At 35.8% G+C, this 24,893-nt stretch overlaps 1 protein-coding gene across 1 annotated transcript in view; it reads right to left on the reverse strand.

Moving 5' to 3' along the window:
• LOC149805257 (5'-3' exoribonuclease 2-like) overlaps positions 1–24,893 on the reverse strand; it is a 186,042-nt gene that overhangs the window by 94,173 nt on the left and 66,976 nt on the right. Inside the window, exons 16-23 of the mRNA XM_089948909.1 lie at positions 24,234–24,281; positions 18,426–18,635; positions 15,836–15,906; positions 14,842–14,926; positions 14,168–14,218; positions 8,854–8,961; positions 3,302–3,391; positions 740–812 (exon numbers count right to left, since the gene is read on the reverse strand). Of these exons, the coding sequence (XP_089805035.1) occupies positions 740–812; positions 3,302–3,391; positions 8,854–8,961; positions 14,168–14,218; positions 14,842–14,926; positions 15,836–15,906; positions 18,426–18,635; positions 24,234–24,281 (736 nt within the window). The remainder of the gene's footprint in view (positions 1–739; positions 813–3,301; positions 3,392–8,853; positions 8,962–14,167; positions 14,219–14,841; positions 14,927–15,835; positions 15,907–18,425; positions 18,636–24,233; positions 24,282–24,893) is intronic.

Genomic DNA, 24,893 nt, shown 5'->3' on the forward strand with positions numbered 1-24,893 from the left:
TATAGACCTTTAATATGTAAACATCATACAAGATGAAGGCAAAGAAGCCTTATCTTTAAACATCTGTAAACATCAGACAGAATGAAGGTATAGATGCCTTACCTGATGTCAGGCAGTATGTAAAAAGTTTTTTTTATAGTGTGCTAGGTAACATTTTAGTGTATGGCCTCAGGCAGAAGCAGAAGATAACTGCTGACAGTTTTGTCTGATCTCGATATATTAAAAATAAGCTTATGCTTTTCTATAATGAGTCTTTAATCTGGCTTAATAAAATACTTCAATTTCTGTCATCTTTTACATTAATTCACCAATCTTCGCTTCATGTCTATAGAGATCAATCTATTTGTGCTTTGCCATTTAAAATTGGAAACTGCCATTAAAATTTTCAAATAGGACTGCATATACAAAATTTGATCAAAATAATATTTGCAAATGTCACTAAAATTGAAATTTGACCTTTACTTTTGAACTCACTACCTTTGACCCCAGGAGTGGAGATCAATGATGGCACCCCTCTAGCTGATAGTTACCCCAAGGAAACCTAACTTCAAAATTTTAAAAATTTCTACCTTGTGATTTAGAAGTTAGGTAAAAGATATACAGCTGGTAGGATAGATATACAGACCAACAAAAAGACAGAGATTTCAAAACATTCTGAGCTAATGTGCTAAAATAATTAACTTATAATTAACATCTTTTAAACTTAAATCTTTGATAACAGGAAATAACTTTACTGCACCTTGCCAAGCAAACTTCTTCCCATTCAAGTCAATTCTGAAGTCTACTGGATAGAAATCGATGATTGGAGATTCCTGAAACAAAAAGAAAATCAAACCATAAAATCAGATTCAAACCTGAACTGTGTTAATAAATATGAATGACCCCACAATCTCATCCTTTGCAATAAATATTATCCTGAAAAACTGATATATATATATATATATATATATATATATATATATATATATATATATATATATATATATATATTCTGAAGTGACAAACTTTTAATAAGAATGAAGTTTTCACCAAGATACATCAACATGCAAAGCTGCACGACTCTGCAGCAAAAAGAGAATGAGAAAGTCATGAGCGAAGGATTGATGGATGGTTGAACTGACAGATGGCTTGATGGCTGGCTGAACTGACAGATGGATTGATGGCTGGCTGAACTGACAAAAAGACTGATGTATGGTTGGGCTGACAGATGGCTTGATGGCCAGCTTAACTGATAGATGGCTTGATAGATTGCTGAACTGATGGTGTGATGGATGGTTGAGCAGACTGATGGCTTAACTGACAGATGGATTGATGGATGGTTGAACTGACAGATGGCCTGATGGATGGATGAAATGACACAGGACTTGATGGATGGTAGAACTGACAGATGGATTGATGGGTGGTTGAACTGACAAATGGATTGATCTATGGTTGAACTGACCGATGGCTTGATGGATGGTTGGACTGACAAATGGATTGATCTATGGCTGAACTGATGGATTGATGGGTAGTTGAACTGACAAATGGACTGATCTATGGTTGAGCTGACAGATGACTTGATGGCTGGTAGAACTGACAGTTGGATTGATGGGTGGTTGAACTGACAAATGGATTGATCTATGGTTGAACTGACAGATGGACAAGAGCAACACAACCATAAATTCATCTAAAAGGAGGTCAGAAGTCAGTTGAAATGCTGGCAACAAAACGTTAATGATGTATCAGTAACATTTTTATAAAAACTGGCTGGCTGTGAAGAAAAAAATTTGCATTATTTTATAAATTCCGGGTTGTTATTTCGGGCCAATGGAAGTAACTCCACGGGCCACATGTCACATGATTGAGACCCCTGCTTTAATCACTTTATCTAAACTACATCTGGCCATTCATTTATTGAATTCCTGAATCTATCTCCCTCTATATGCTTCTTTATTTCTTGTGACATATCACACCTACCATAAGTGGTTGTTGACAACTGTTGCTTGTACCCATGTTCTAATTATTGGTTGGCTGCATATTGGACTAAATGACCAAGTCATAGCCAATCAAAAACTCTTCTTGAAAAACAAAGCCAGTATGATCTGTTATACTGTATTCAATAAAGCCAGATACAAGTGGATCACTCACAGATTTTAATCAAGTCCAAGCAATGAAATTATTAGCAACACTAATGTAGGATTTCTTTATGTACTGATTAAATGAGTAACAATTGTTGAAATTTTGAATCCATTATACATAAGAACTGTGTGCAACAGTGTGTGAAGAAAAACAATTTCACTAATTAATGAGTAACAATATTTATATTTAATGACAAAATGTATATTTTGATAACTTTAGAAGTAGCTGTCAGACAAGGTGATCTTTACTATTGGATAAAGTGAGTTTACTAAATTATTCTTTGTAAGAAAGTTAATAAATATTAATCACATGAACATCAAGGTATAAAATGTCAGGCTGACAGCAAATCTAAGGTAACCATTTCTCGAAGGCAAGACCCTATGGCAGCAACAATTTGTCAGTTAGGACAAACCTATAAGAGAGAGACATTTTCAGGCATATTGGATTGACAGTTATTAATGGCTTGAATTCAGTAACTGCAAAGGAAGAATATTTTGCAGTTATTATAAAAATTATGATAGATACAACAAATGCTGGCTTTATGCAGTTATTACAAAAAGTGTCACAGATACGACTACCAAATGCTGGCTTTGTGCAGTTATTACAAAAAGTATCACAGCTATGGCTACCAAATGCTGGCTTTGTGCAGTTATTACAAAAAGTATCACAGATATGGCTACCAAATGCTGGCTTTGTGCAGTTATTACAAAAAGTATCACAGATATGGCTACCAAATGCTGGCTTTGTGCTGTTATTACAAAAATTATCACAGATACGGCTACCAAATGCTGGCTTTGTGCAGTTATTACAAAAAGTATCACAGATATGGCTACCAAATGCTGACTTTGTGCTGTTACTACAAAAAGTATCACAGATATGGCTACCAAATGCTGACTTTGTGCTGTTATTACAAAAAGTATCACAGATATGGCTACCAAATGCTGGCTTTGTGCTGATCCAGATGGATCATACTTATACATAAACATACTTTCAAATCCAGTTACTTAAAATATTTATGATTAAAGTAGTCAAATGTATAATATCAACCAGTGATTTTGAAAATTTAAAACCTCAGAAGAAATAAATACACTGTACATGTATTTCTCTGGTTTCTTTCTATGCATCAATGGGTATAAATCCCCCTTAATGCCCCGAAAACAATACAAAGTAGCATACAGCTTACAGGATCACACATAAGCCTCTGCCAAGTGACAGGAACATGTTGTTTACTAGCAGCTGGAAACACTCCCATCAACTGCTCCAGGGGCTTAAACTGAAAGAAACATACAAAGAATCAGTATGAGTGAAAATCAGCATTTTTTAAATTATAAGATGCTTAATTAACAAATAAATATAAAACTATAAAAAATCAACACAAAACAAGACTGTCCATGCGCCTTTGATTCTGTTTAAGATGAAGATTTTTTTAATTTAAAATTTTTATAATGGTATAAATATTTTGTGATTTCTGGGAAGAATTTAAAAAAAGGCTGCCTGACATAGTGGTTAGCATATTAGGATTGGACAATCTTAGGTTTTGAAATCCATTTTCTGTAAAGTGGAAACAAAAAAATCCTCTGAAATCTCTTTCCAAAGTATTTTTTTTTCACAAAAGAAGTATTCCAAATGAAACCCTGTGAAATTTACTGTTTGCCCTCAATAGTCCTTGTACATATCCTCACTTAAATAAATATAAATTTTCAACAAGCCTTTGTAAAAAAAAATTTAAGGCTGTTATGCAGAAAGGTATTATTTATGTATTTATGCAACTTGCTTGTGTAATTTGACAATATATGAAAACAATTTTAAAAATAGTTCTTTTATTTGTTTCTTGAGATTCATTTTTGTTCCCATAACTGTTTGTAATTATAAGCAGTGAACTTGATCTTTATAGAATTTAGGAAGTCATGAAGATTGAAACTATATATGAACAGTCTTTGCTTCCCCATGACCTCATGTGTGATTAATTTTAAATCTTCAATATGGCCACTCATGTGGGATGTGATTCATTTTCAAGTTTCACTATGGCTGTTCTTGTGGTGTGTGATTAATTTTCAAGTTTCACTATGGCTGTTCATGTGGCGATTATTTTCAAGCTTCATGACTTCACTAATCCTGTAAATATTAGTTCAATTCTTATATGAAACAATTCACAAAATTAATAAGCAAATGAAAAATATGTACCATATATACTTGCTTAAAAGTCCAACTGCAAACTGCACAGACCAGATCTGTCACTGCATAAAGTACTGGTAGATCTGGTTCTATGTAGTCTGTTAGAAGTAATCAGAAGAACAAACAACACAGACCCTGATCTTCTGGCATATTATGTATGGCAGACCTGAGTCTTTGTTCTCTGTAGCTGGAGTCAACTACAAGCAAGTATATATGGTAACTTATCCAAAAGTTAGAAGCCTTTGACACATCTCCCATGATAAAATGTATAATTAGAACAATGTTGTTATTTGTATAACAGATCTTGAATGATTTGTCTATGTACTAACTTACTTGTCCAACTTGTAATGTTTATTACCAATTAAATTTAACAACTTAAATAGGAACAAGTTATTTAAGATCTTATAAAATTAAAATTGTTCCCCAACAAATACCATATATACTCACATATAAACCTATTTTCATATAAGCTGATCCCCAAATTCAACAGGTATAAACACTGAAAAGTGCATGACCCGCATATAGGCCGACCTACAACTCCGAGACATCTCAAGATGCATGAGGAAAGTTCAAAATGCATCTATTTAGGCAAACATATTTAAAAAAGTTACATGTATACTTATCTCAAGATCGGCATGGATAAATATTAAAAAGAAATGGTATAAACTTGTTTGAAAAGTAATTTATTTAATTTGTTTTCTTATTGTTTCTGCCTAATCTAGATTTGTGTATAATTTGACTGAACGATGACAAGAATTTAGCAATCGCAAGTTGCTATAACACTACTTCTCCCTTTTGACTCGATTGTTTGTCTATGCATTATTGCATTGGACATTTTATATCACTGCACCAGTAATTATGTTTTTACTTTGCTCTGAAATTGTAAATACCTAACTCATTAAAATGTAATCCCAGTATGACAACACAACAAACAAACAATATGGTTCGATTCAACCCTCACAATTAGGCTACTGAACATATTTACATAATGGCGCCACCGCATGTACATTGTAGATTTGATTACATGCTGAATTAAGTATATCCTTTGGAGCTGAATCATGGGCAACATTGCGCTAAACTTTAATGATATCTCCAAAATACAATAATAAAGTTTCAGAAATAATGCTTCAAAAGTTATGCTAATACTGTAAAAGCTGAGCTGTAGTTCGCTTTGATGTAAGCGACCTTACACCATAGGTGTCAACTTTCACAACAGGAGAAGAAATAAAACTTCCCGATTTTTAGGGTCGCTCCACGCCTACCTCCCAATTTCATAATATCTTCTGATTTTTGCAGAGAACTCCCGATTATTACATTGTGTCTTTGGTTTTCATTTCTTCTAAACAAGAAAAGTCCTACATGTTCTGTTATATCACCTGTGAATTTATTGTTGTGACGAAATAATTATTTTAATATAAATACTCCAATTATTCACTAAACAGAATGTCAAGTTTAAACATTATTCACGTAAATTAATGATTTTATTTACTTCTACAATAATAAAAAGTAATTGTTGTTGTTGTTGTTGTGGGGTTTAACGCCATTTTTCAGCACACGATAGGCTATACATGGCGGCCAGTATTAATGGTTGAGGAAGAACCCGGGAAAACCCCGGAAAGAACCACCGACCCTCGAGAAGCTACTGGCAAGCTTTCTCACATACCCACATTGGCTGAATCTTAGACTTGAATCGCCGCAGACAGAGGTGAGATGGCAGTGATCCGTAACGAAGAGTGCCTTAGACCACTCGGCCACTCGGGGCCCCATAAAAAGTAATAAAATAAACCTGAACAAAAAAACAAAATCCACAACAATAAAATCATCCACAATTAATTTCAATCCCAAGAATGATCACTATGAATGCTTTAACTCTATCTGCTATAGTGCCATTCCCACGAAAGAAACTTACACGAGTGAACACCTGCCATTTTTATACCATATATACCAATGATAATTACCACTGTTAAATTAAAAGGAGGAATGAAAATATATACCACGCAGCAAATGTGTCCTCAAAAAACTAATTCAGAATACATATTTTATAACAAACAATACTAACTGCTTTACGAGTTGACAATAAGGGAATATGGTCAGATATACAAAGAGGGGAAAACATACAATAGTGTAGAACGTGGTTTCTTTGAAGGCCAATCGTTTTCACAAAATAGTTGCATGGATATGGATTAACTTTTAATTAGTCGCGCTGGCTTTCTTGCTGGTTTATTTAAGGCTAATCTTTAGCTATTGTGCAGTTTGACCACAGCTGACCAGAATATGAAAATAGGGCATGTCCTGGGGGGAAAAAAGGGCACATCACAGGAAGAAACAGCGAGTCTTTTTAAAACGAATTTCACGCATCTTAGACCAGGAAGATCAATCAATATTTAGTGAAAACAAGGCTTTTAAAATGCCATGAAAAACCTCCCGATTTTAGGTCTCAATCTCTATTTTTTTTATTCAGTCTCCCTACTTGGTTTCTGAGAAGTTCTTAGGTATGCCTTACACCCCATTTTACAAAATTATGGTAATCGTGCTATTATTATGGAAAAAAAGGCAATTACACATCAATGTATTGGTATAGTTATAAGTCAAAATTCCCTCTTATCACAAGCCAGTTTCAAGGTTTTAATTATTAACTGGCCTGTACTGCTGTTGCAAAACAAAAGACAAATTTGCCAACTATCAACATAGGAGACGCCGAAACATCAAGCTTTCCATTGTGTGGAAAGTTATGTTTGTTCAGCTAAAACACTAAAGTTGATTGATGTTGATCTTGGTTGATCTTTATGAGAATTTTAGCTTTATTATCACCACTCCTCATGAACATGTAAATTATGATTGTTATGTGCCTTGTACAATTAAACGTGCATAACTTCTTAAAAATATTACCTCAGTTTGTAGGATACCTTATATCATTGAAAATGAGTAACTCGTGAGCACGTGATTCAATGTAAATGAAACAACTATTAAGGACAAGCTGAAATGTTATCTGAAGAATGCAATTTGGTCGAAACAATGAATAAAGCAAAATCTGCATCTATGTTTGGGAATAAGTAAGGATTTAAGTGATGCTATGTATCCTTTGCACTGTGTAAGTACTGTACATTATAGTTCAGCATGGTCTCCCTGGTAAACTCAACCAGTCCACAAATTATGAAGTCTGTATTTACCTTTATTTAACTTTGTGTTGGAGAAATCAGAAAATATGCACATGCAAAATAATAATAAAATCAATCATAGTACTTTATAACAGTTTAATAATTGTCGGGTCATTGAAAGTTACTCTTTTTTTTACATGCCTATGTCTTAGGACACGGAAAAAATTATTGTTTCATGTTGCAATATTTATAGCCATTAAAGTAGCCAACAAAAAGACCTAAAAACTGTCAAGTTTAGACACTGGCCTGCGGATAAGCCAACCCAACCCCTCTTCTTCCGGGCTTTTATTTTTTCCTAAATTATTCAGCTTATACATGAGTATATACGGTAGTTTATTCTTCAATCTCCATAGGCAATTCTTCCGATTTGATTCATCAGCAAGACTAAATTTCAGAGTTGCCAACCCTCAATAATCAAAACCTGTAATAAAAATAGTTAGTTCTCCAATTCAAAAAATTAATATTTTACAGATCTCGTTTTCATTTAGGACCAACTACACATAAAAAATCTCCTGGTGAAAACAATGTACCAATATGACTTTCCATTCAGGAGGAGTAATGATAACAAGTTTTTCAAGATGGCTGCTGTGGTGGCCATATTGGATGCCATATCGGCACCATTTTCATTTAGGTACAACCAGACTTAAGAAGTCTTGTGAATATCCCAACCAGTCAGGATGAATAGCATTAAGATTTCAAGATGGTTGCTGTGATGGCCATATTGAACATCTGCGCTTCATCTTCATCTAACTTCTCATGGGTCGCTAGTTCTTTCTGGGGTTTTCCCGGGTTCTTCCTCCTCCATTTATACTGGCCACCATGTATAGCCTATCTTGTGCTGAAAAACTGCATTAAACCCTAAGACAACAAGAAAACTCATTTAAGAACAACTTGACTTTGGTGAATGTGTGTGGAAAGTTTCATGGCAATTCTCCAAGTAGTTCAGGAAGAGTATCAATAATTTGTTGTAACGGTTGGATGGTGGACATCATATAACTGACAACAGACCATCCCATAAGCTATCCTGGTCTATGACAATTAGAGCTAAAAACTACATGTGCCCAATTTATGCTTTATTGTTAAGAACAATGTTAAAGTCTCTTAAGTCTTGCACAATATTTCCATGAGATTAGTAAAAATATCCACTATCTGCCCAAAATAATGTATTTTAATTTTTGTGTTTTCTCAGTCACCAAGGAGATTTCTGACTCTTATTCTGTAATCCCAAGAGACACATTTTTAGAAGTTAAGGTTTTACTTAATTCACTTGAAAAGGGGTGAAAAAAAATTGTACCAGTTACTACATTTGTTAGGGTTGGCATGTCTGATACTGTATTTCTCATAGAATACAGAGTATTCTGCCTCTATATAATATTACTAAATCAAATTAGCATACACTTACCGGCTTGGTTCCCTTTTCAAAATCATTTGGAAGCCTTCCAATGTTGACAAAGTCTGATGCAAATGGAGCATAGTGGTAAGGAAAATACCACTTCCATGATGAGCAACCCTAAAATTGGATGATGAAAAGGAAATGAGGACAGAGATGAACGAGTTCTTCAGGAAAAAATTAATAAATTTCTTAAAAGGGGTGGTTGGAAGAGCGCCAGTTTTAATTAGCATATGATGTCAAAAAGGACATGCTATATATATTTTATTGGAAAAACTGATATCAACATACCAATTTGTATATTTTTAAAAATGAATGTGAAAAATATTACATCTGCATTGTACCAGGGTTAATTGATTCCCAAAGAATTGTTTTTCAAAGAGTTTACAGAAACTACAAGTTTTCAAGGATTATTTTTTAAACTTTCTCCATTTGTTACTTTGTCACTGCAAAATTGGTACAACATCAGAAGAAGAAAAAAACTTCCATATCTACTTGCTTATGAGTCAAACTAAAAACAATAATGCACCCGAAGATCAGGGTCTAAGTTGTTGGTTCTACTGATTGTTCCTAACTTCACATAACTTGATCTGCCAGAACATTATTGGGGAAAAATGCAAGGCGTTTTTTAAAACAAAACCAAAAACTTTTCAAATACAGAACCAACTTGTTCAAAATTCAAGGATTTTTCAAGCTTGTATGAACTAAGGGTACTGAAGTGAGTAGATGAAAATTTCAGAGTGAAGGGCAATGGACTGAAGGCAGTGACTTGCTTTGGGAAGAAAAGATGGGGTCAATCACTGAGATCTCTATAGCATGGGCACTATATAGCTGAGACCTAACTTTGGAGGGTGGGAGATGTTTTAAAAGGTAAATTATGTTTCCCTTAGAATATTTACCCATTAACAGCTACATTAGAAGGAGGAAATGAAAGAGCACCATTTTACAACTTTAGTAACCAGCCAGAAGATGTAATAACAGGGATCGTCAAGTGATGTTTGAGACAATTCTCCCAACAAAATGAATTAGTGCAAACAGATTATAGCAGTTACTATAAAATTAAGCACTGATATTTGCTGGGAAGCTTGACCAGACAATAAGGAGAAATGCATGCCATTTCCTTGTTGGAGAAAAGTGTACCGGTGAATTCAAGAAAAACTTTAACCCAACACCTACGATGAAGGTAGTACAGCCAACCATCACTGTACCCACCAGATTTCTCTCCCTTCTCTGCACAGCCAAATCCTGAAGGTAAAGGCTGCTCAAGCAATGTCCAGAATAGAAGTTATAACTGAACAAAAAGCTTGCAGAAACAGCTTTTATCTCATGTATTCAAAAGGCCAAACAAATCCAGAGAGATTTCTGAACATGTCTAACGCATCAACCATTTCAACCATGAGGTAAAAGCTTGACAAATAGTCTCCTACTTTTCCTAATTTCCTGGACGACGTCTTATGAACAGGACAAAGTTGATTCTTAGACATAAACCCCAGGTTATAGCTTTAAAAGAGCCATAAACCCCACCTGTGTCATTAAGCAAACCATTATTGGGGAAATGCTAATAAATTGGTTCAACTGAAATGGTATACAAGACAAACCCAAGGCCATCATGAAGCATGTCCTGTATGATGGGGTTTGGGGATTCAGTGATTTATAGAACAAAAGCTCAAACTTAAGGGAGCTAAGCCATGTAAGAATCCACTAAAGATTCTGTATGGAAATAATGTGACTGGGGCCAATTCCATGTATGAAGCATGCACAAGCCTATGTGGCCATAAGCTGAACATAAATATTTAAAATATATAAGGCATTAAATGTAGGTCACAGTGACTTTCTTGGATTCTAAGGGTGTAGTGCAAACAAAGATGTATCTAATTATTGAGTTTTATGACTAACATGAACAATGCCAAAGAAATAAATCTTAAACAGACAATTTTAAAATGTGTAAGGAATGAAAGTCATAGTGACCTCTTTTTGCAATGAGAGTGTAGTACTTGTTGAAATGCAAACCCTCACCAAGTTTCATAATTCTAAATAGAATACAAATGCATGCTAAAACCTATCATGCAAAAAACCCTATGTGGTCATAAGCTAAATGCAAGAACTTGACATCAGCCAGTAAAATGTGAAATGTGGGTCATTGCAACCTTTAATTACATGGGTTTGGTATGAACAGAGATGCATATTATACTAGCATAAACTTTGCTTGACAAATAATTAGAGAGAACTTAAAGTCAGTGATACATAATTTATGGGTCACAGTAACACACTTTTGTAAAGACAAGAGTATTTATTAAAATACATCCCCTAACCAAGTCAACAAGCTAAATGCAAGAACAATCTAAGCAATATATGTAATGTAGGTCACTGTCACCCTTTGTTGTATGGTTGTGATACAGGCAGAAAAGCACATTATCATTTAGTTTAATGATTCTATCACAAACAATGCTTGAGAAATAAACTAAAAGCATAATTTATTGTAACCTATTTTTGCCATGAAGGTCTAGTACTCATCAAAATGCATCCCCACCCTCTATTAAGTTTTTGATTATAGTCATGATATAGTACAAAGCATACAAAACAAGAGGAAATATAAAACTGTATTTTAAAAAATCTGATACTGAAATACATTAACTTGTGTTTATTAGACATGGCTTTAGTTTTTCAGCCTAGATGATACATTGTATTATTAGTGAATTCCAACAGTGTTTTTTCCCTTAGAAAACATTATTTGGTTTGGCTGGACTAATCCCACTTTAAACTGTTTTGCCTAATGGCTTCAGTTACTTCATGTTGGGCACTGAGATTAAAGTGTCTTGCTTAAGGACACAACACACCAGACAATGCAGCCTGGTCTGGAAATCAAAACCAGTACCTTTTATGCATGAGTCCAGACAGATCCCTGACCCATGTATTAGCTCCTGAAGACAAAACAACTTGACTATTGCAGTCCAGCCCATTACAGCAATTGACCATGGATCATGCACAGAGTAGAATGGCCAGTTGGCCAGCAGATGAACAACTGACAGTGCTTGGGTCAGTGCAAGAACAAGCATAGCAAAATGGTGGGAAGGCTATGCATATGGACAAACAATGCAAATTCCCATAACCCATGGAAGATGGAACAGTCAGTTAATGTGTGCCTGTTCTGTTGTAGCTTCCAACCTATGATCATACATAGGGAAGTGTAGCCAGACAGATGGCTGCATGGGATAGTCAGACCTATGATCATACATAGGGAAGTGTAGTCAGTCAGATGGCTGCATGGGATGGTCAGACCTATGATCATACATAGGGAAGTGTAGCCAATCAGATGGCTGCATGGGATTGTCAGACCTATAATCATACATAGGGAAGTGTAGCCTGTTAGATGGCTGCATGGGATTGTCAGACCTATGATCATATATAAGGAAGTGTAGCCAGTCAGATGGTTGCATGGGATCATCAGACCTATGATCATACATAGGGAAGTGTAGCCAGTCAGATGGCTGCATGGGATGGTCAGACCTATGATCATACATAGGGAAGTGTAGCCAGTCAGATGGCTGCATGGGATGGTCAGACCTATGATCATACATAGGGAAATGTAGCCAGTCAGATGGCTGCATGGGATGGTCAGACCTATGATCATACATAGGGAAGTGTAGCCAATCAGATGGCTGCATGGGATTGTCAGACCTATAATCATACATAGGGAAGTGTAGCCTGTTAGATGGCTGCATGGGATTGTCAGACCTATGATCATACATAAGGAAGTGTAGCCAGTCAGATGGTTGCATGGGATCATCAGACCTATGATCATACATAGGGAAGTGTAGCCAGTCAGATGGCTGCATGGGATCATCAGACCTATGATCATACATAGGGAAGTGTAGCCTGTCAGATGGCTGCATGGGATAGTCAGACCTATGATCATACATAGGGAAATGTAGCCAGTCAGATGGCTGCATGGGACTGTCAGACCTATGATCATACATAGGGAAGTGTAGCCAGTCAGATGGCTGCATGGGATGGTCAGACCTATGATCATACATAGGGAAGTGTAGCCAGTCAGATGGTTGCATGGGATCGTCAGACCTATGATCATACATAGGGAAGTGTAGCCAGTCAGATGGCTGCATGGGATCGTCAGACCTATGATCATACATAGGGAAGTGTAGCCAGTCAGATGGCTGCATGGGATCATCAGATCTATGATCATACATAATGAAGTGTAGCCAGTCAGATGGCTGCATGGGATGGTCAGACCTATGATCAAACATAGGGAAGTGTAGCCAATCAGATGGCTGCATGGGATTGTCAGACCTATGATTATACATAGGTAAGTGTAGCCAGTCAGATGGCTGCATGGGATAGTCAGACCTATGATCATACACAGGGAAGTGTAGCCAGTCAGATGGCTGCATGGGATAGTCAGAAGCTAGGACAGCAGGAGAAGTCATGACCAGTAGAAACATCTTCGCTACCCAAGGTTCCAAAATGTTAACCCTATCTACACCTTGGTGGATCGATCAGGTATTTGAGTGCTTTGTCTTAGCAACATCTATTGGATTTCATGGTTGCCTTCCTCAGTATGTAATGCCAACCAACAGCATGTAACATCTGTGCTTTGTTGATTGGCCAAAAATGGTGGAGGCAATTGGCTTCAAAAGGATATTTTCAAAGTTTAATGCTGAAAGTATAACTACATACCAGAGAGAAGCCATTACAGGCACATTTGAGGGGAAGGATGTGTTTGTACAAACACGGACTGGCAGTGGAAAATTGCTTTTTTGTGAGTCCATTCCAGCTGTATGGTCCCCTTCTCTCAATCATGTATGAATAGTGTTCAAATTTGAACTTAATTTTGATTGGATTGGTGGCTTGTGGCATCTAATGAAATTCATGGACCCGAGACACTTGAAATGTGATCGATCCTCCAAGGTGTAGAGAGGGTTATTATATCAGAATTTTGATAGAGAAGATGCAGTACATATGGCTGCCATAAAATTATAGGGAGGTCAGCTGGGAACCTCATGCGGAGAATCTAAGAGGCAATTTGGCCCAACTCAAACATGCACATCAACATCTCACAATATATTTGAGGCAGCAAGCTATAGCGAGTGAAAGTACACTGAAAGTTAAATACTGGAATACAGTGAGTATTGAGAGCCAGCTAGCCATTAAGAAACATTGTAGAAAGTATACATACTATGAAAAAAAAAATGGTATGGTTGGAGTATAAGTTCAGATAACAGCAAAGATAAGAAAATATAAAGATGAAAATTAATGGTATAAGTTCAAATCCTAATAAAAATTTAAATAGGTGATTTATTTATGTCTATACCTGGTAGTAATAACGAAGCACCCAACACAATCCTATCACATAATGATCTGCCTGAAAAAAGAAAAACAAATAATCTGCATGAAATCATTGTTAAGAAATTTTTGAGCTACAGAGTCGGCCAATAGATTTTGTGCACTGACTTGATTAAAGATCATAAAAAGCTGTCAAAACCTTTAATGTACAATTTCAGTACAAAACCAGAATTTTATATTAAAACAGTGAATAAAGAGTTCGTCTTAATTTTCAGGCTTGATTGTTTGGCATTAATTAAAAACCCCACATGATATAGGTTATTCACAGTACTGTTTCCCCATCGCACACTTGTAAAATTGGCGGCAAACTGGTCAATGCACATATATTTTACCAAATACAAACTAACATTCTGCAAATTTAATTTTAGAAGAAAATGGATTTAAATATTATTTTTAATAATGCTTCTGCACACAATTTAAGTATAATTTTATTCTGGTGACGAATTATGTGATTATAGCAATCATACATGGTTCAGCAAGCTTAAACATTTATAAGAACATTCAGAAAATAATCTGAAACTTTCAGGTTAAAAACAAAAAACAAAAAACTTTGTTTTGACAGTTGTTTGAATCAGACAAACCATGTATGATCCCCATAAGCTAGTATAATTAAAAGCAAATCAATACAATAACACAACCTACCACAGTGTGTCTGAATTCAATATCGTCACTGTCCACATCAAATTTACTCTTGTAATATCTGTCCTTCCAACCATCTTCCCACAATCTGAAGCACAAATCATGAAAACGTCATGAATCTGACGACAGAGACAAGAACACTATCACATTCAGCTACATATATCTGCCCACAGATTACTGGGTTTAAGTGCACTGATGCAAAGCAGGCAAATGTATTCCTCTTTACAAGGGCACTGATCAAAAACAGTCAAATATATTCCTATTAACTACGGTTATTAGATGGGATCTTAATACTTTCAATGTTATTACCATGGGGCTAAGTATTTGGAGGTAGGGACATACCCTGGGTAATTATCCATGGGTCCAAGTTTGGCTTGTCGACATCTGGGTCATTGATGAAGATAGGCAATTCTCAGGCATGTGAGACATGCAGCTTAGAGGTTATCTGAAATTTATGAAAAATCAACCCTACCCATGAGGCATAATTAAATGCAAAGCTGTTGGCACAATCAACAACCATGGGACTATCAGTGATCCAATTTTCAATTGACTAGCTTTAAAGCTGAATAAAAAAAAGTGAATTTATAGTAACTGCAGGATATGTGTGAATCAATCCATAATCAAAATAACTGTTGATGTCTCAAATTTGTTGAACCTTGGGGCATCATGCGTAGCTTGCACACATTGATTTATATATAACTTCACCCAATCTCATCAAATCTGTCAAAACTTTTACCCCTACCCCACAATAGTATCATGGAAATATCTTGTGAAGATAATCTTTGCTTTTAAAGACAAGGGTCTGGTAGAACATAGAATTTCAGTCATGTTTCCATCCTGTATTTAACAACTTTACCACAAAGATGATGGTAATGCCATCACTACCAGAAAAATATCTTTGTTTCACTGTTTACCAGAAAAGATGAAAATTCAAAAGTAATTAGTAGGAATTTTTAATAATATTTAAATATAATAGATGTATGGTATCTATCCTTACTTGACATCATCTTGTGGCTCTTCTTCCTCATTATCCTCCTCTCGCCCCCTCTTCTGGCCATGTGCTACTGACTAAAAGAGAAAAGGACCATATTTTTGACAGATGAATCAGGCATTAAATTTGATCAATAAAATATGTTCCTCTTACTGATTAACATATCAACCATGCTCAATACACTCCTCCTATTTATTAGCATATACAATAGTCCTCTGATTTATTAGTACGTAGGAGCCCTCAGTGGCCGAGTGGTCTAAAGCGATCTCCATTACGGATCACTGCCATCTCACCTCTGTCTGTGTTGGTTCAAGTCTCGGATTCAGCCTATGTGGGTATGTGAGAAAGCTTGCCAGTAGTTTCTCGTGGGTCGGTGGTTCTTTCCGGGGGTTTCCCGGTTCTTCCTCCACCATTAATACTGGCCGCCATGTATAGCCTATCGTGTGCTGAAAAATGGTGTTAAACTCTACTGCAACAACAACAACAACATTAGCATGTACAATATGTTCCTCCTATTCATTAGCATAGACACTATGCTCTTCTTATTCATTATCATGTACACTATGCTCCTCCTATTCATTAGCATAAACACTACACTCCTATTCATTAGCATACACACTACAATCCTATTCATTAGCATATACACTATGCTTCTCCTATTCATTTGCATAGACACTACATTCCTATTCATTAACATATACACTACACTCCTCCTATTCATTAGTATACACACTACACTCCTCCTATTCATTAGCATACACACTCCATTCCTATTCATTAGCATATACACTACACTCCTCCTATTCATTAGCATACACACTCCATTCCTATTCATTAGCATATACACTACACTCCTCCTATTCATTAGCATACACACTCCATTCCTATTCATTAGTATACACACTACACTCCTCCTATTCATTAGCATACACACTCCATTCCTATTCATTAGCATATACACTACACTCCTCCTATTCATTAGCATAGACACTACATTACTATTCATTAACATATACAATATGCTCCTCCTGTTCATTAGATTATACACTATACTCCTCGTACTTATTTGCATCTCAACTATCCACCTCCTACTCATGTAAAACTGTTTCTTCTGAACATACACAGATCTTTCAACAGCAGTATTTCATATAAAGTGGTAATATCAGCAACAATGAGCAAAAAATGGCCATGTTATAACAATATAAACTTGTATGGCATACAGTGAAACTGGTTAGATATCTAAATCCCAGAAAGTTCTAACACCTAAGAACCAATAGAATGATTTTCATGTCTTGCACATTAGCAGAGTCTAACTGATTGGTAGCCAGGAGAGGTCACTGACAGTTACTTATCCTAACCTGTTCTGCCTTGGATTTCTTGTTTGTCTTTTATATAATGCAAAGGTAAAAATCAAAATGCAAAGAAATACACCAACAATATTTGTAATTCATATGCATAAGAAGCAAATGAGAAATATCTCAGGTGGCACTTAAAATGTATTATAATAAATAATTCTGCAGGATACTGTGCCACCTGATCTGCAGCAGCGTAATTCAAACAACCTAGCAAAGTTACTATGGCACGAAAAGCTGATCACTGTAGCCTAACTTGACATAGTTTTGTTAACATGAAAACAGGTCCTAAAATTGAATTCCTTTATCAAGTTTCACAAATATGCAGGCAACTCTCAGAGAAATCAAACTAAATACACAAAGCTAAAATAAACACTGATACATCAAAAAAAGGTCATTGTGACCTGCTTTTTGACCATGGTGAATAGTAACCCTCAAAGTGAATGCACCCATTCAGCTTCAGAACTATACATGCAACACTGTCCAAGAAACTTTACTTAATGCAAGAACACTGATACTTAGTCCAAAAGAGACTGCTGTTGGAAAAATAACCACCACCTCACCTATGCTTTGCAGGCAAGACAATACAAATCTACTTTAAGCAGTTCACTTAGTCTGAACCACATTCCCTAAGCTGAAACATAATATAATGGCAATACAGTTGGCTACATAAATAATTAATAAACACATGGGCTGTCATTTCTTCAAACAATCAAAGTGTGCACGGAACTAGACTTTAAAAAAAAGGAGAAACATGTCTGACAAAAACATCATAACAATGCTAACAAGGACACTAGCCACATTATCCCTGTTGAAATGTAATGCCATGTGATTGCTAGTATTGTTTTTAATTATAATGGATGGATGGTTGGTTGTTTTTTTAATGACAATGGAGAGTTGGCTTTTTTAATGATGATGGAAGGTTGGTTGTTTTGTAATGATGAAGGATGGATGGGTGTATTTGTTACGATGACAGATGGATATCTTTTTAATGATGGCAGATGGCTGTTTTGTAATGATGAAAGATGGTTGGTATTTTTTTCTTGAAAAGGCACTTCAATCATATTAATAGCTATATCATGCCAGGAAATGAGAGCAACAAGCCTTTCCCAAACACAAAGCGAAACTGCCAACCACAGCAGGCCTAGGTGGGTATCAAATCCATGAACTTTGGATTAGGAATCCAACATGCTACCATCTAAGCTGCCATAGCAACCTGTTTTGTAATCAACAAATGTACTTACATTGTCTGTGCCACTGGACATCATGGCCTTGAGAGCCTCAGAAGAATCCAACCTGCCAAGATTTTTCTCAGCAGCCGAAGTGTGCATTCCCTGGTTCCTCATCTGATATGCTTGTTGCCGAGGATTGGTTATCGCACCTGGACCGCCAAAACGACCCAAGGGTTGGGGTGCAAACTGACCCCCTGGGATAAACCTGGGATTGTCATTAGTCTGAAGAGAAAGAAAGATAAAGTCTAATGAATACGCTAACTCTTCAGTTTTGTGATGCTATTTTTAGAGCTTGATCTGAGAGACAAGACAAACTTTTTATGTGAACTTTTTCTAACTATACATGCACGTGTTTACACGAATGTTTTTCCCTTCAGTTCAAAAATATTAAGGGCATGTGTAATGAACAGGATATATGGCTATATCATAGAACTTATGATACACTTTAAATCAATCCCTATTCAATTAGCACCATTCAATATTTTCCATATTGAATATTGCTAAGGTCCTATCATATTTTCTGTTACCAACCATGTGGCATAGGTCAACTTTTGTTGATAAAAAACATGGCATCAAGAAGCCTTATCGGCAGGGTAACCAAAATGGTGTTATTTTCAAGCTTTCTGCATTTTTTGAAACAAAATTTCCCAAGTCTTTTCCGGGTATTCCAGACGAAATTGACTTTTACAATGTTCATATATGAAAATTACATAACAGAATTAACAACATGCATTTTTTAAAATCAAAAGCAGTATATTGTTTCTGAGATTCTCCCATAACAGCTGAGTTAGACATAAGATCATGTACTTAACCATTGGATATATCAGGGCTGTTAAATTAAAACATACATGGGACCCAGGGAAGGCACTTTTAAAGTAGGGTACTCACCCATTGATGCAATTTAGAATTCTCTTATCATTTTAATTTGAACTCTCTGAAATCAATGTACCCCAGTATATATATATATTTGTTTAATCTGCCTTCCCTGGGTACCATGTATGTTTAAATGGAACAGCCCTCACTAGAATCCATGTAACTCGTTTAACTTTGTGGAATAAAATGTTAACTTTACTCTGCTTAATTGTATATGGGAGAAAAGAGATGATTTAAATTTTGACAAAGCACATACAAGTTATACATATTTGTAAAAAAAAGACTGACTTTTTAAATTAAAAAAACACACACTTTAAATCCACTTACATCTGATTGGTGCCCCTACTTAAACTTCCAATGTAATCTGATCATGGATTGTATAATTAATGAAATCATTGTCAAAAATCACCAGGGCATGGGATTCTGCATTGAAAACTGCCCTAGCCATCACTAGATCTCTATGTATTTAGCAAGGTCAAATAATAAAATTCATTGCAATGACAAGTTTGTGTTGAGAGGTCATTTTTTTCCTCTCCTTGGCAATTTTGAAAATCATTATGTACTAAAAAGCTTGATCCAGGCCATTTTTAATATATTCTGCATGCACTCAATCCAAATGTCCACTGCTATGGGTGACTAGCTCTGTTTCCCAGCTGACTATTGGTATCTCACTGTCTAGATACTGTGAAGTAGCTGACTGTTGATTTCTCACTGTCTACATACTGTGAAGTAGCTGACTATTGGTATCTACCTCACTGTCTACATACCGTGTTTCCCAGCTGACTATTGATATCTCACTGTCTATATACTGTGAAGTAGCTGACTATTGGTATCTATCTCACTGTCTACATACCGTGTTTCCCAGCTGACTATTGATATCTCACTGTCTACATACTGTGAAATAGCTGATTAATGGTATCGCACTGTCTACATACTGTGTTTCCCAGCTGACTAATGGTATCTATCTCACTCTCTACATACTGTGTTTCCCAGCTGACTATTGGTATCTCACTGTCTACATACTGTGAAGTAGCTGACTATTGATATCTATCTCACTGTCTACATACCGTGTTTCCCAGCTGACTGTTGATATCTCACTGTCTACATACTGTGAAATAGCTGATTAATGGTATCGCACTGTCTACATACTGTGTTTCCCAGCTAACTATTGGTATCTATCTCACTCTCTACATACTGTGTTTCCCAGCTGACTATTGGTATCTTACTGTCTACATACTGTGAAGTAACTGACTAATGGTATCTCACTGTCTACATACTGTGAAGTAGCTGTCTATTGGTATCTCACTGTCTACATACTATGAAGTAACTATTGGTATCTCACTGTCTACATACTGTGTTTCCCAGCTGACTACTGGTATCTCACTGTCTACATACTGTGAAGTAACTGACTATTGGTATCTCACTGTCTACATACTGTGAAGTAGCTGACTATTGGTATCTCACTGTCTACATACTATGTAGTAACTATTAGTATCTCACTGTCTACATACTGTTTCCCAGCTGACTATTGGCATCTCACTGTCTACATACTGTGAAGTAACTATGGAAAATGCACATGCCTCACATCAATTTCAAGAACAACATTAGCCCAAGTCACACAAATATCTTTCATTTTTAAACAAGAACAGCTGAAAATATATGTACATAAACAGAAAAGCTTTTTCTGTCTCTGAGAGTAGCCTGGATTTGGAAAATGATATTTGTGGATAAGCATAGGTTTCTAAACCCTTTCAGCTCAGTAACCCATGTACTTCAGCATCTACTGTTAACAAACTTTGTAACAAAGAAATAAGCCTATCAATTTGGGGACTGTGCTAGAAAACGTCCAACTTTTACAACTTGTCCAATGGCAAGTAATAGCAAAAGCTTCTTGCCCTGCCAGTCTGTCCACTTTCCCAGAGCCTATACTTTACAAAAATATATTATTATTTGTGCATACTGATAAAGGCATTTTTAAACAGTAAAAGATAAAAATAGGAATTCAAGACTATTGTGTAGAAGATACTTTACAAGTCCATTTTCATTCAAAACATTAACTAAAGTGTAGTGTGATCACATCTGAACACAAAATAACAAATGAGGCTTTGTCAGATATTTAACACCCCAGATTTAAATCATGTAATGTGCTGTCCCCTTTTCTACTGGTCATAAAGATTGTTGTAATTTGATTGGAGCTTTCAAATTTAACCTGCCAATCCATCATATTGTTTAAACTTATTAGAAGCTGAGAGGAACAAACTACATAAATCAACATTTGAAAACAACATGACCAGCAGAGTTACGACAGAAGTTCTGGGAAAATATCACTGGAGTCATTATATGTCAGTTACCTGCTCCTTAAGGACACAACTCATCAGACAATGTAGCCTGGTCTGGAAATCAAAACCAGTAGCATCACTGTTGTGATTATATGTCAGTTACCTGCCCCTCAATGGTGATTTGCAGTAAGCCAGAAGTTTTAATATTGATTGATTAAGGGACTGATAAGGGACACTTGTTAGGAATAAATAGACGAGAAGTAAGGTTTATTACTGTGTGTGACATGTAATGTTATTGTTTATGGATCACTGAGCATGCAGTCAAATGAATCACATAATAATGAACAATTTGAAAGAAATGGTCACATTCTATGGTGACCCAAAAAATTGCTAGTCCAGCCATTGTGAAAAAAAGAACAAGCTCTTGCCTGGGCAATGGATTTTCTACCAGTACTGGGTCAAAAAATACAAGAATCAGAAAGACAGAAAAAACAAAAATTCTGTATGCTCAGAAAGATTAGTTTTACCTCATAGCTAAATTGCATAAATGTTACACTGGCTGGTAAATGTGCTACTTCCCATCATATGTCTTCTGAGTAGAGGACAAGCTCACTGTCACGATTATCTCCAAAACTGCAGCTGCTAGTACCATTTGTATAAGTCTTTAGTATAACTTGGCTGGGGCTCAACACCGGTGATCTCCCGCATCTGAGATGGATACTCCGGTCAGGCATGAAGGCCATGGATGGAATAATGGTGACCTTGGCTGCTTGAGAAACAAGTGGGTTGCTATAATTTTCCAAGGTACATACGTTGCCGGATCCAGCAGATCACTGATCTTGGACTTGTCCCATTGGAGAAGGGCAATAAGAACTATTCTGCTCTTTACATTCAGAATTAGTTATGGTAATAAAACCACTGGAGGGAATGGAGAGATGAAAGTAGGCAGTATGTTTATATAGCCTGTAAAGATTGTGATTGTGTGGGGGCAGTATCTTGACATCTGCCATTAACCAATGATTCCAATTTGAGATAAATGCTTAACACATCATTTTCAGAAGCATGTGCCTGTTTCTCGCAGCTTTTCAAGATGATAGAGCAAATGTCTTCTGGATACAATGAATACATACTACATGGATGTGAGGAAGAACATTTATTGTGCAAGCAAATCTCAAGCTGTCCTCCACAAATAATAGTGTCTTCACATCTTACACCTGACTAATTTCTTAGCAAAGAAAGAGAATGTGTGTCATATCACTACGATGTCTGCAGTGTGGCAGTTTATTATGATGTCCAGCACTGGGGCATAATGCCACAGACATGAAGCATGATGTCCTACCCAGAAACATTGTCCTAACACCTGGCAGACCAGTCCTAACACTAACCTCTTAATGCTGAATGCCAACTGAGGCAGCTGTCAGTACCATTTTTATTAGTCTTTGGTATGACTCGGCCAGAGTTCAAACACTTGACATCCCATATCCAAAGCAGATGATCAAACCACTAGACCACTGGAGTGCTTGCAAAGAAAGAGAAAGGAAAAAACAAAGTGCATACAACAAATATACAAACTGTTCAAATAGGCAAACTCATGTTACTGAGATGACCCAAGAAATACTATAGTGAAGCCTTTAGTGTTACCAATCTATATCACTAATGTGGAAACAAAAAATTATTACCAATAAATTCACCAGAAAATGACACAAATGTTGTATGCACCATATATATATATATATATATATATATATATCAACCTTTCAATTAAGTATACTTCTGGAAATAATGCTGCATTGTCAAGATTGATTTTAAATTGTAATGGATTCTTATGATACACTTTATCAGCTGCCCCCAAAAAACTGAAGCTAATAAAGATCCATGATACAGATTGAGGGAAGCTAATCTGTAAGAGAGAGAGAGAGAGAGAAAGAGAGAGTAATGAGCAATTCCCCTAATGTTAATGCGATCTGGTAATATATTTGACCTAGAAACAAAATAGCAAATGGAGGTATGTATGTATAGATCTATAGACACCATAATATTATATTCTCCACGTATGTCAAGTGTATACAAAAAATATGTAATGCTGGAGAAAAAATCTTTGTACAATACCGAAATCGGAGACTGGTTTATCTGCTGATTGCAAGCGAAACTCATTCATATTTGAGAACAAGAACCTAATGTAACCTAAAAGAAACAACAATTCCTCATCCATCAATCAAAAGCAGACAGTACATGTTATATAAGTACACTGTTTAGATGGCATCAATTACGGTATACATGTACCTCCGCATAATGTACCTCCAGTAAAGTTCCAGATCTGCCATCATATAAAGCACTGTAAGATTTTGCTCTGAGCTAATTGATTGATTTAAAATAAGAACTAGAATAAACAGTGTATACCTGGCCCCACAGTCAATAAACTTTTTGTACAGGAAAGTTAAGCTCATAATGCCTTAAAACTAGACATGATACTCAAGAGTTCACCTACCTCACTGAAATTCTGTATGTGAGCAGGAAATCAAAGATAAGATACAATCCTAAAACTTTCATGATTATGACTTTAAATTTTCAAACTTTGAGCTTCAAATTGAATTTCTTCCTCAGAGAGTTTGGAGAATATGGGGGCACAGGATGGGTGATTCTCCCTGAACAGCAAAATCACACTTACTCTTCTCATTCTTTTCTTTTTCTCCTTGTCTCTTCTCCTAAATTCCAACTGAAAATGATAAAGAAAACTTATTACACAAGTATGCAAGTACCTAATTAAATATTATCAAGAACTTTACATCATGGCTATTTTGGTGCCAAAAGTACTTTAATTGTTTAATTAACCACCCAACAACAACACATAGAACTGTTCAGGGGAAATGTTTACAGAGGCGCAATAATTTAAAACCATGTTAAGTAATTTCATTAAAGACGAAATCAAAGATATTGAAAATTCCATCTCATATTTAAGGAATTTTTGGGACCTGCATTTCAATTTTTCAAACATTTTTTAAATACATCTCTACATTTCTTGTACAGTCTTTAATGCCAATTTTAAATCAATATAGGCTATTGCTATCAGCAAAATTTATAGGTTCTGCATCATTTTAAATTAAGACTAAATGAACTGAAACTGGCCCATAAATGTCTTTCCCTTGTTTGATTTCTTTATTTTGACATTCCCCCTCCACTACATTCATTTTATATTCTCACATCCTCTGTTGAGCATTGAAATCATAAATGGGTTTTTCATAGATATCTCAAACAAATCCCCCTAAGTTATTTACAATCATACACTTTTACAGACCTGCTAACCTAAACAAAATTTCAGTAAGGCAGC

Source organism: Sinohyriopsis cumingii, chromosome 2 (assembly GCF_028554795.1).
Source record: "Sinohyriopsis cumingii isolate HCF-2022 chromosome 2, ASM2855479v2, whole genome shotgun sequence".
NCBI lineage: Eukaryota > Metazoa > Mollusca > Bivalvia > Unionida > Unionidae > Sinohyriopsis > Sinohyriopsis cumingii.